Consider the following 12,371-nt stretch of genomic DNA (forward strand, 5'->3'; position numbering starts at 1 on the left):
GAGCAACTTATCTATAATCACACGCCCGCTACTGCGGGCCGTGTAATATTAATATATATATATATATACACACATACATACACACACACACACACACACACTCAGATTAAACAAACTGGGGGCCCTAAAGTCCTTGGCCATCAGCTCAATATTCCTAAATACCAGGGAGTGTGTAGGTTTTGCAAATCTCAAGAAAAATAAACCATGAAACACCTGTATTTAAGCATAGTCTTGCATATTTTGCACACGACTTATGCTTTTTAAACTCTGAATTTCTATGGTTACGAATGCGATCTGGAATTCAGCTTTCGATGAGTTTGCAGGTTGTTAGATTTTAGAAATTAGAGAAATATTTGTTAGATGTTCAAATATTAAGGAGTAGTTTGTAAATAGGGAAATGTGACGTTTATATTTACACATCTATTTCGTAGTGGGACAGACTGGGTTTAAGCTTATAAATAAATGGTAGAAATGTAGTATCAAGACCACATAAAACTACATTAAAATATACACTCTTGTGGCTCAGGACAACCAATATACCAGAGAAGATGAAGACCTCTTACCTTTGAGCTCGCCCACAAAACCTGTATCCAAATATTTGAAACATGAGGCAGGCAAACGGCATTTGTGCAATTTCTTTTTATTTCCGTTTGTATTTTACAGTGTCATGAGCACAAGTTATGTGAATACCCTTCACAAATCTGTACAAGAACACTTAAAAAGATGAGGTTCTTTCTTCGGTGTGCAGCATGACAAATATTGTAAAATAGAAAGAAAACAATTAAAACGTACATGACAAAGTTTAAAATAAATTTGAACTAATCAGTAATCTGGTTTGCTGGATTGCAGTAAAAGGCTCATTATTCTGCAAGTTTCTCTCATCCCTTTTCTAATATTTAAAGACACCCCACCTCTTTGGTTCCAGGAATCTTGTATTTCTTCATTATACATTCAGGCTGTACTTGGTGAGCCGAGTCCTGGGAGAGCTTATAAAAAGATTGACAGGCATGAGGAGGTGCCAACAATGGTTTCCTGGTTTTAAAGTTTAAAAATGCGCTGACCCGAAAAACACAGCTTCTTTCGCCTCCAGCAAATGTCTTTTAGCAAATGCTAATTTAAAGATCTCTGCCGAAAACCACGGAACCGTAGTCTGTATGTAAACACATATTAAAGATCTGACTGCTACTGCCCACATGAATCGGTGGTTTAAGGTCATAATGTCACCAGCAGTTAAAGGTGCCCAAGGCATTCCATTTTTTTTTTGCAGAGATACACCCTGCAAGCTCCTTACACACTAATCCCCTTCCACACTCTTTTTGGGGGCAGGGGGTTGAAAGGGAATGCCACTGCCGAGTGACAGCCTTAAGGAGTTGGCACCATTCAATGAGCAATAGCACCATACTATAGTGGAATGGGGGTTGAGTAGGAGGAGGTCCTTTGCTGCCAATACAGTTCCACATAACACACATAGGATGGGAAGAGGTGAGGGTCTCCAGTGTACTAGTGCTGTGTTCAATAATTTAGTACAGTTTATGCGTATCCCTGTCTGCAACTTTAAAGCAGGGATATTGTGAGGCTGCTTCAATCATTTGCATCAATGGTTCTACACGCCAGGTGTAAAGCAAGAGTGGCATCCATGTGGGCAGATCGAAGGTAGCCAAGTCTGTTAAACAACTCCATAAAATTCAACCCCAATGACAGACAACCGCGCAATAAAACCTAGCCATAGTCGCAGGATGTAGCAGCAACTGCACTCTTGAAGCAATCAGACCCTTGACACTTTTAAAGAGGGAATGATACTATTGTGGACTTCATGTCCAATAACATGCAAGCCAATACAGACATTTGAATGTTTTCTTTGTAATGACGCATGAGCTTTGATAGAAAATTAATGACAAACTGGAATACACATGGGCAGACAATGTACAATCTGGTCACTTCCATAGATAACGTTAACCTTCACTAGTAATCTACAGTAAAAAAATACATTTTTCAAGATTAGCTTTCAAGTTAGGTAGGTATACTGTACATTGATTTCAATCTCTTGAAAATAGAATGTAAACATTATTCCATTATTGCATTTATTTTCTCTTGACATTAGATGAATTATGTGGTAAGAGAAAAATGGTCGGAAATTCCGAAGCTTGAATTCAAACCAAAAATTACAAAGAGGAGCTGATAAAGTCGAACTTGCAGGTGTTCCATAAATAATTCACTGAAAATCATGACGAAAAGGAATTAGGAAAAGTAGAAAAAAGTCCCTTTTTACTCAATAAATTACACATCATATTAACATTGTAACTTACACATTTTGTTAAATGGGTCCTAAAAGGACATGGGATTTTTGACATTGATCCTTTACAAATTTCACTAGTGAGGTCCATTTAATAGGTTTATGTAATCTTGATCAAATATAAAAGTAGACAGCAGAGTGCATGAATGCCATCAACAGGTGGGTGAGTCCATGGTAGAGAGTGTCAAGATGCTTCTGTCATTGGTGCAAAAGGGATCCGTGTCACTCCATGATCTACAGCAAAAAAAAAAAAAGAAGTCTGAGTAATCCAAATCTACAAGGGAAAAGTACATAACTGTGTAGTCTATACAAAAAAGAAAAGATATATTACTCCCTTTCCTATCACCGTATACTGTGCCCACACTGAATATACCATTGCATGACATGAATCACCCACCGACTTACATGGATTGTCTCAGGTTCCAGGTGGCGCAGGAAAATTGGGCACACTCAGTTTAGATTTAGCCATTCTGCAGGTATTTTATTTATTTAAGGTATACAGCTCACTTTCATGAACTTTTACTCGTATTATCTCCAATTGTGCAACTCCAATACAATTCATAATACATTGTGCAATAATACAATCAATCATTCACCAGTCCTAAAAATAGTATGAATAGAAACAATAAAAGGAAGCAACACAATCATTTAAAAATCATTCCATCACCTAATAGTCATTTTATTGTTATAAATGCAGCGTATTAAAAACCTTACTACTGCTAATGTCAACGATGTATAAGACCCACTAAATAGAACAAACCACCATTAGTCAGGAGTTAAAATTCCATATCTACTTAAAAAATGAGTCAAAATAAAGAGCTCTCAATTCTGCTATGGCTAAACATTGAAATAAATGACGTATAGTTTCCTGTGCTAGATTGCAGAATCGGCATTCACGCTCGGACAAGGGTGCTTTCTCTTGTAGAAAAATTATTTATTCACATTCTTAACATATTTCTGTAAATGCCATTTGGGAATTTCCCCAGATATTAGGCAAAATATTATGAGATGTATCTCCCTCTCAAAATTCACAAAAACCTTAATTGTTTTTTGCATATCATTTGGGTTCTTTGCCAATCATTATCCCATAGTTTTTTGTTGGCTTTTCGATGGCAATATATGCCTCATCTAAAATTTCCCAGCACTCCAATTTCCATAGCTGCAACAATTAATCTTGATTATTTTCTACAGCAGGCTTCCATCTAAAAAAAATGGGGAAGAGGGGCTCACAATTAAAACTTTCTAATGAATGTCAATTGTTTCCATTGCACCAAAGCCAACAGCGAAAGCAGCCCTAATCAAACCGTATAATTGGCATCAGGAGGCCCTTTGGTAGAGAGAACAGTTTTTTTCCAAAGTCTCCCCTCCAGATATTGCCAATGTATTTCTTTTTGGCAAAATAAAGAATCTGGCCATAAGTTAGGATTGGAGTTGCTTTTTCGTTTATAAAATAATATAACAGGGCATACAGAGAAGCGGACACATTTTTCAAGATCACTTGGCCTTGGAGCAGCCAAGGCCTTTGCTTTAGATTTTAATTTCAATGCATTAGGCTGATTTGGCTTATGGGTATTTTAAGTAAAACCTAAATAGCAATACTAACTAAAACCAATGGAATATCTGACAAGCACCATTGAAATGTGATCTTTTTCTTGCCCACTCATCTGATCATCCTCATCACATTTGATTTTAAAATGTTAATCTTCAACCCATTTATTTCCGCATATTTCTCAAATGCCGACTTTGGAGGCTGATCTCTGTTTTGTCCAGCAAGATAAGATCTCTGCGTATAATAACCACTATTTACGATTTATACTAATTCTAGGAGGGAACGCTCAAAACTTTCCCAAATAAATATACACATCTGAAATGAAAAAATTAAAAGGTAGAGGGGCAAGCAGACACCCTTGATTTAAACCTCTATCGGTGGTGATGTTGGCAGAGAATTCTCCTTTCAAACACAAACTAATATAAGTCTGACTGTAAAGAGCTATTAACAGTTATACCAAATATAAAGGACATCCCCATCCAATATGGTTTGTCCACAAAAGACGCCTGTTGATGCTGTAAAATACAAAGTTAAAATCTATAAAAGGCAAATACAATGGAGTTTTTTGGGAAAGTGCTTGTGCCTTAAAAAAAGATAACATACAACCATTTGAAGGGGTCCCAAGCCCTTTTACAAAGCCAGATTGATTTATATCAGAGATTCCTGCCAATTTTACCCAGTGCATTAATTTTGTTAACTATAGACGCGCACATATTTTACCCGCCGGGTCCAATAGTACAATTGGCCGATAATTACCTGGGGCAGTCCGATCTCCTTTCTTAAAGATCTGAATGATTATGGCTATCCTCCAGTTAAAAGGGATTTGTCTAGTCGTTAGAATTTGATTGAAGATTAAAATTAAAATATCAGTCCAAGCCTCTGGATGCTCTTTTATCATTGCATTAGAGATCCTAACGGGAACTGGCGCTCTCGATGTGCTACACCTAGCAATTAAACATAAAACATTATCTATGTAAAAATTTAAAACCCATTCGCATGTCGGAACATAAGAACCATAAGCAAGTGCATATTTTTCATCACAAAATATTTCTGAAAAGTGCTGCAACCATACTTCGTTTGAAACTGGATTAGATTTTCAAGGACATCTGAGGGGTATCATCCTGCTTAAGCAATCTCCAGACTTCATTCATTTTCTTAGTGGACATTGCTGATAGTATATTTTCTGCATCTCTTTGATGCATTATCCCTCTTTATCCTCTTAATCAATTTTTTAAACTTCGCTTTAACTTTTGAATTACTTGGAGATGCAGAACTAATGGCAAGTTCATATGTTTTTTTATTTCAGTTCTCAAAGCACACTTTTTATCCTTAACTGATCATATAAATGCTTGTGCAGAACTCTAAAGTTAGAAGATATTGACTGACTTATACTAAAGGCCTGCAGACCTCCGTGTGTGTACCCCTTGGCTAGAAACCCCTTTTCCCGAATTATCATACGCCTCATACAGGCCTACATAGAATTTTTCTAGCCGGAGCTTGTTCCATTTAAGCTGCTTTAATCGCAGCTTTGGCTTCTACCAAAAAAGGGTACTCATGTACTGCCTCCTAGCGTCTCCTTTTCCTGCTACACAATGTGACGAAGGCTGCAGGGGAGCGGACCGCTTCCAGCGCCTGCCCCCATCCACCACGTGACTCCAGCTGAGAAGACATATGGCAGAAGCATAAAGGTAAGCCCTCCTGGGCTCAACATTATGGGTGGCGCATTTTTGGAAAAAAGATTCTTGCAAACGGCATCCTTTTTCAAAAGAAGAAAGTCCCCTCACTGCCTAACATCCATTTCTCCCATGTTTGCATGCATTCCTGGCAAGGGTGGACTGGCCTTTAGGGAACTCTGGAGATTTCCCGGTGGGCCTCTGCACCCTGGGCCTCTTTTCTGTGGTATTTCCAAATTTTCAAATAGGAAAAGCATTGGGCTTGCTGAAAATGTGTCATATGGGGCCACTTTGTACTTTATTTCCAGGGCCTCTTTTGGTCCCCAGTAATTATTTCCAGGGCCTCTTTTAGTTCCCAGTCCAGCCCTGATTCCTGGAGTGCATTACTTTCTCACTGCTGGATAGCCTTTGCGGAGGACATTCTAAGATGGTGGACTGCATCAAGGCACCGGAGTGTCTTGGGAGTCTCTTATCCTGGACCAATCACGGAGCCAGCAGGCTGCCCGACCCACTTCCAAAGGCCCCACTCCAGGCTCCTGGCTTTCATTCTCTGTTACTGCTATACACGCTGCAACAAATGCGGCAGGGGAGCGGACCACTTCCAAAGGCCCCACTCCTAAAGCTCCTGTCTGGGGCTGGATGGGCACAGTGGGCCCCTATATTTCTCCGCCCATCATTATACATCATGAGGAGGGGTACCTCATCCAGGGACCTCCCCCTCAGCTATTCCGCAAGTCTGACCTGTTTCTCTATTGCTTGCAGCATCCTCCGGACTCTGCCTCTGCCCTGCCACTCCTGACAATCTCTCCAAACTATCCCTGAAGGAAGCTCTTATATTTCTCCAGAGTAGCACACCCCTGTACTGTTCTGCTATACCCGAGGACCTAAGAAAAAAACATAAAAAGAAATCTAACTTAGCTGTGCTCACATCCTGCATTGATTGTGCTGCTTGTTGTAAAAAAATCGAATCTAGCTGTAATCCATGTGAATGTGCCAATTGTCACCTCTGCCCTCTCTTCCTGTCTGTTATCTGCCCCCCACCACCCTCTTAATTTTCCCAGTGTCTCTTCCCTTATCCCGTTTGTGTCTTCCTGAGCGTGTGCACCTGCCTTGCCTACCTCCTCCCACGTACCTCAACTGCTCTACCTGGTTAAGTGTACCACACTCTGTGCCCCTCACTATGGCGCTTGCTATCTCCCCCATCTTCTCTAATGGTTTCTCCATCTCCTATCCTTCACCTCTTACTATGTCTGGCAGGAAGAAACTCAGGAAGGACATACTGGCCTCCAACCCAGGCCTTCCCATTGGTGACATCTACGTCAGTGCTTCCGCCACAGAGACTCCCACTGACATACTCTTTGTCGTTCCCTCTCCCGACCTTTGGACTCTCCATATGGCTGCTCTGCTCCCTCCCTATCTTACTCACACAAATGGTGGCACCAGCTGGTAGGCCCTTCTTGCCTCCTTTTCCACCTCCAGGGCCATCATAAATGTCTATCGGAATGGTACCATCCTGGTACAAGGGCCTAAACCCAACCTCTTACTTTTTGATAGGCTCCTTCCTCACCTTATCAACTTTCCTTTTTCCTCCTCACGGGCTCCCTTCTCCTACTGCCACCCAGGCTCCCTTGACAACTATGCCGTCCTTGGCTACCTTGCCACCTACCAGCCTCACCACGTCCCTCACAACTCCCCCCTTGTCGCTCTCAACTGTACTTGCTCCCTTGCCTACTCGCACAACACTGAATACATTGTCAGCCTCTTCCACCCTGCTGTCCTGGCCACCCATTACCACCACATCTGGAGCTCCCTTGCCTCCTCTGGCCCCTCCCACACTGGCTACTTTGTCTGCACCCTCCTCACTGACACCCTTGTCATCCTTGCCTCCCCCTACCTCTATCTCTCAGGCACTCTTGCCGCTTATGGGGGGTACCTTGTGGCAACCTGCTTCATGTTGCTACACTGAACTCACGTTCTGCTGTCAAGCACTCCTCTGACATATGCCACCTCCTTCAACTCCTGGACCTTGATATTCCTGCGTCTGACTGAGACATGGTTTAAGGACAGCTCTGTCACAAGTTTTGACACACTTCTCCCTGAAGTCTACAAGATCCTCTCCGTGCCCAAGTCCAACAGGCCAGGAGGTGGAGTAGCCTTGATCTTTCCTGAGTGTATCCCTGTGTCCATTATTCACACTCAGATCTACTCCTCCTTCTAAAGCCTGTTCTGCAGGCTCTCTCTCTCCCTTGTCACCTCTCTTACTCTGGCCACCTTCCATCAGCCGCCAGGCCAGTCCACCCTCTTCCTCTCGGAATGGGCTGACTTGGTCTCCTCTCTCCTCTTCCCAACTGCTCCTGCTGGGGGATCTTAACATCAATCTTGACTCTTCGGACTTCTCAGGACCTTTCCGCAACCTGTGTGACTCCCTTACTCTTTCCATTCTGCCCCCGATCCAATGCCCACTGTTAGCCACACCTTGGATGCTCCCATTGCCATAGGCACCCCACTCTCTATTCCTCTCACTACCTCACTTTCATGGACTGATCACGCTCTTCTCACTTGAAGCTCTCTTCTCCTTTAAACGCTGGCACACCCTACACCACTTCCTGCCTTCAAGGTCATCCGACCCATGAAAAGACTATCAGTGGCTGACTTTGCTTCACCTACTCTCCTCCTCCTATGGCTGACTCCCACCCTGATACAGCCCTCTCTAATTTTCACTGTTCCATCTCTAACACTCTTGACATTCTTGCCCCTGTCATGAGAGTCCAACTGAAGCCTGGCAAAAAGTGCAACTCTTGGTACGACTCCGATCTGGCTGCCCTTAAATTTAAGTGCAGGGCAGCAGAACGGCAATTGGGATCTTAAGGTGCACCCTCTGACAATCAGGCCTGCCGCCTTCTTCAAAGGCAATATAGACTCTGCATCTGCTCCAAGAAAAGAGTCTACATTCAAGCCTGCATCTCTGTGGCATCTAACAACACAGGCAAACTTTTTTAAGTCTGCAAGGAGCTGGCCAACCCCACTGCCAGCACATCCTCTACTACACCCACCCAGGCCCTTTGCTCGGCCCTGGCCTCACATTTCACCACCAAAACAATCCTGTCTTCACTCTCTTCCTCTCCCCCTCCTGCACTAACATCTTCTGGGCCCCTTTCGGCCACCCCACCCTTCACCTCTTCTGTCTTCCCTCACCCCTGTCACACCTGAGGTGATGAAACAGCAGATCACCGCGGGACCAGAGACAACGCACTTACCCATCCGGGTACAGGTACTACACAGTACACGAGATACCTTTGACTATCTTCACTGCCAACCGGGACCACGCATCCATTAAACTTGCCTTGAGAAAAACCTTAAGGTTGAAACACGTGTCGGCACTAGTGAAACTTAAGCAATTGCTTTCTTGGTATACTATGGTTGTAATGTTAGTCTTTCTTTCACCCAGTGGGTAACTGTTGAAAGGGCTGGTCTTCGTAGACCTACACGTCTCTGCTCCAGAATTTGAAGTATCAGTTTATTTATTTTCGCATGTCAAATTCTTGTATTCCATGAGGGTGAAGATTATGCATCGTGATCGTACAAACTTGAACTGGTTTAGAGGGTTTTGTCCAAATGGACTTCTCTGAAGGCGTAGCAAAACTGTTCTCTGCGTTCTCAGGGTACTGGCTAAGTTCTAATAATGTTTGTAATGCACTCTGGTCATTTCCATCAGACGTATCCGTTTGATTTCCACATATGAAAAGGGCCACTGGGTTGTTCTTTTTATTTTTGATGGTTGGAATTAACACCCACTTGGGGTTTTTGGGAGTCGTAAGTGCTCTCAAAAAGGTTCTAGAGCCACAGTTATTTTGATTGCGTAATGATTTATGTCGATTTCTTGGTCTTATCTCGGGCTCTAGTCTTAGCTTTTTTCCATTGATAAAATAGTGGATAATTGTCCAGGGAATCTTCAGTACTTATTGACTGGGCAGATACCTCCAGTTCTAATTAATTATTTGGAGATTGTAGATCTATTTTTTAATGCACCCCATCCACCGCGCACATCACACAGATTTCATCATACTGTTTCCGATCAGCCTCCATTTGAGAACCCCATCGAAAGCTTGGGATAATGATTATGGTCAGGGTTAATTCATTCAGTTGCCATAATAAAGCCTTCCAAGAAGGAACATGTAGAGTTTAGGTGGGCGATGACAGCTGCTTGTTCCAACACCTTTTGATTGATTGACTCATAATGTAACCAATGTAATGAGTGCAAAGTTTAACATGGGTATGGATGTGAGGGATGAATTGTGAGCAGGGTGCAGTCTTTGCAAAATTCCTGAAGGTTGGCCTGAAAAGGCTGAAAAAGAGTTGTCGGAATTAGATGAACATTTCGGGAACAGTTCTGCGGAGACAGAAAGAGGCCTCTCAAAATGTGAAGAACTCTCTGCGTTAGTATGTACCGGAGAGATGAACAGGTTCATAATGTGGACCACGCATTGTTCCTCACTCACTATCCCACAAGTAATCTGGCACTCGCCCATTCAGTGCAATGCTTCATCAAAGGCTTCAGAATTTAATCCACATTGAATTTGATTAGAGGCCAGTGTAGTAGGATTTATGTTTACACTTTTATTTGAGGCAATTTCGACCTCAGCTAATCTTCTCACCATAGCTGTATCTGTCAAGTCCAATAATGGAGCAGATTTCAAAATTTTGCTTGAGTTCGTCACAGCTCCCTGTTTTATTAAAAAAGCAGTAATTTTGGTGTAGAAGCTTCTAACCTCACAGGTTTCCCTGTGAGGATCACCGATGGACCAGGGGGTTGGAACTCCTTGGGCGCCTTACAGCAACGCCCCGATGTCAATTTAGCCATGGGAACAGTTTCCCTCGGCAGTGAACAGGGGATCTGCAGAAGTGGAAGTCTCGTTGATTACAGCTAGTAGGAGCTTTACTCCTAAAAATGTGAGCCTACGACATAAGGCAATGAATTATTATTGATGATTCTAAGGTGTAAACACTGATCAGTAAGGGGACCACAAATGGGGCAGCTTACCCAGGTTCTGCCAGGAGACTGCCTTCACTTTGCCGCAAATTCGCACCCGGCTCGTAATTTCAGCAGGCATGCCTTCTTCCAATTAAAGGTATATACACAGACATGATACACAGTAGCAAAAAGGTCCTTCCTCTGTCACTCCTGCCATAGACTGCCTTCACTTTGCAGTGGTTATTGAAATGGGAATTGCCACACAGGAGCTTCGTTGGGGGGTTCTGTGAGAAACCAGAAGGTGTCTCACCCATTAGTCCTGTGGATCTCTCTCTCTCTCTCTCTCACAGGTGACCAGGGCACGGCTATCGCCTTTGGAGCCAGACCATGGGGGTGGAGCAGTGCGGGAGGATCACCTGTGTGAGGGGTCATCGGTGCAACACGTTTATTAGTATAGGCCCTTTTCTTTTACAACACTCTACTAGGACTGCATTCTGGCATGATGGTATTAGTCCAACCTCCAAAAAGAGCATCACGTGGTTCTAGGGGTTCTGGTAAATTCTTATGCTTAAGAAAATCTTTAAATCGGAATCTTTTTTCAACATTTCGGTCCACTCATGCTCCCAAAGCGTAATAACGTTCAGACCACTGGTCTCAAGAAAATTCTTTTTAAAAAGAGTTCTCCTGTAAAGATGATCATATGTACATGATCATTGGTCGTAGCTTGCTCCCATCTTTAGATTTAGGATTAGATGAACAGTTACTTTCTTACCTGGTAGCGTTCTTTCGATGGGATGTTCCTCCGACGTATTCCACATCTTTGACACCGATTACCACAGCTGTGCTGCTTCGGAAAACTTTCGGCATAGGCGTCCTGCGTCGGCGACGTCGCTACGCTCCCTCGAGGACCTCCTCCGACGGTCGACGTCACCAGATGTTATATGTAGGACGCATGACGCCCGTAGCCTCAGTGGTAGTTTTTCCCCCCCAGAACGTGTGGCACCAATCTCCGCCCAGTATTACTACAGAAAGCCTTGCGGAAACGGAAGCTGCAAATCGCATAAGAAATTCTGTAGAGGGGCAGGTAGGGAGGGTACGATGTGGAATACGTCGGAGGAACATCCCATCGAAAGAACGTTACCAGGTAAGAAAGTAACTTATTCTTCGAGGGGATTGTGTCCTTTGACATATTCCAAATCTTTGACAGACTCCCAAAGCAGTACCAATGTAAGGAGGTGGGAAAAGAATTTAGAAATTTTTTAGAATGCCCAATCAAATTGCAGAATAGAGGACTGCCTTACCAAAGGCCAAATCTTGCCCATGGATAGAGTCCAGGGAATAATGTTTCATAAAAGTATGGACAGAGGCCCATGTGGCTGCTTTGCAAATATTATGAATCAGAACACCCCTCTGTAGTGCAGTGGAGGCAGCCATACCCCTAGCAGAATGGGCCTGTAAGCCTACAGGAGGGTCCTTCCCCGGCAACCGATAACATTCAGAGATCGTCAAAATGATCCATCTAAACAATGTCTGCTTGGAAACAGTCTGACCTAAACGCCTTCCAGCCTAACCAATAAAGAGCTGATCGTCCACTCTGACCCGGGACATCTGTGAGAGATAGAAAATGAAAGCTCTCTTAGGGTCCAACCTATGGAGCCTCTCCTCTTCCTTACCAAGATGTGGAGGAGGATAGAATGCCGGAAGAATTACTTTCTGGCTCAGATGGAATTCCGACACAACCTTCGGAAGAAAGGAAGGCCGTACCCTAAGGAGAACCCTGTTCTTATGGAACACAGTGAAGGGTGGTTTGGCGGAAAGTGCCTGCAACTCACTCACTCTGCGTGCGGAAGTAACCGCAAATAAAAATACAGTTTTAAAGGACAA

General features: G+C 43.2%; 1 protein-coding gene across 3 annotated transcripts in view; it reads right to left on the reverse strand.

Annotated features, from left to right (window-relative positions):
* Positions 1 to 624: 624 nt before the first annotated feature.
* Positions 625 to 12,371, reverse strand: part of ATP11B (ATPase phospholipid transporting 11B (putative)) — a 1,683,501-nt gene continuing 1,671,754 nt past the window's right edge. For all 3 annotated transcript variants that reach the window (XM_069618659.1, XM_069618656.1, XM_069618658.1), the window contains one exon: positions 625 to 2,527. Coding sequence is in view for 2 of the 3 variants with exons in the window: in XM_069618656.1 (XP_069474757.1) it covers positions 2,446 to 2,527 (82 nt within the window). In the remaining variant the exon portion in view is untranslated. The remainder of the gene's footprint in view (positions 2,528 to 12,371) is intronic.

This window comes from Ambystoma mexicanum, chromosome 10 (genome assembly GCF_040938575.1).
Source record: "Ambystoma mexicanum isolate Mex_15411 chromosome 10, UKY_AmexF1_1, whole genome shotgun sequence".
NCBI classification, from domain to species: domain Eukaryota; kingdom Metazoa; phylum Chordata; class Amphibia; order Caudata; family Ambystomatidae; genus Ambystoma; species Ambystoma mexicanum.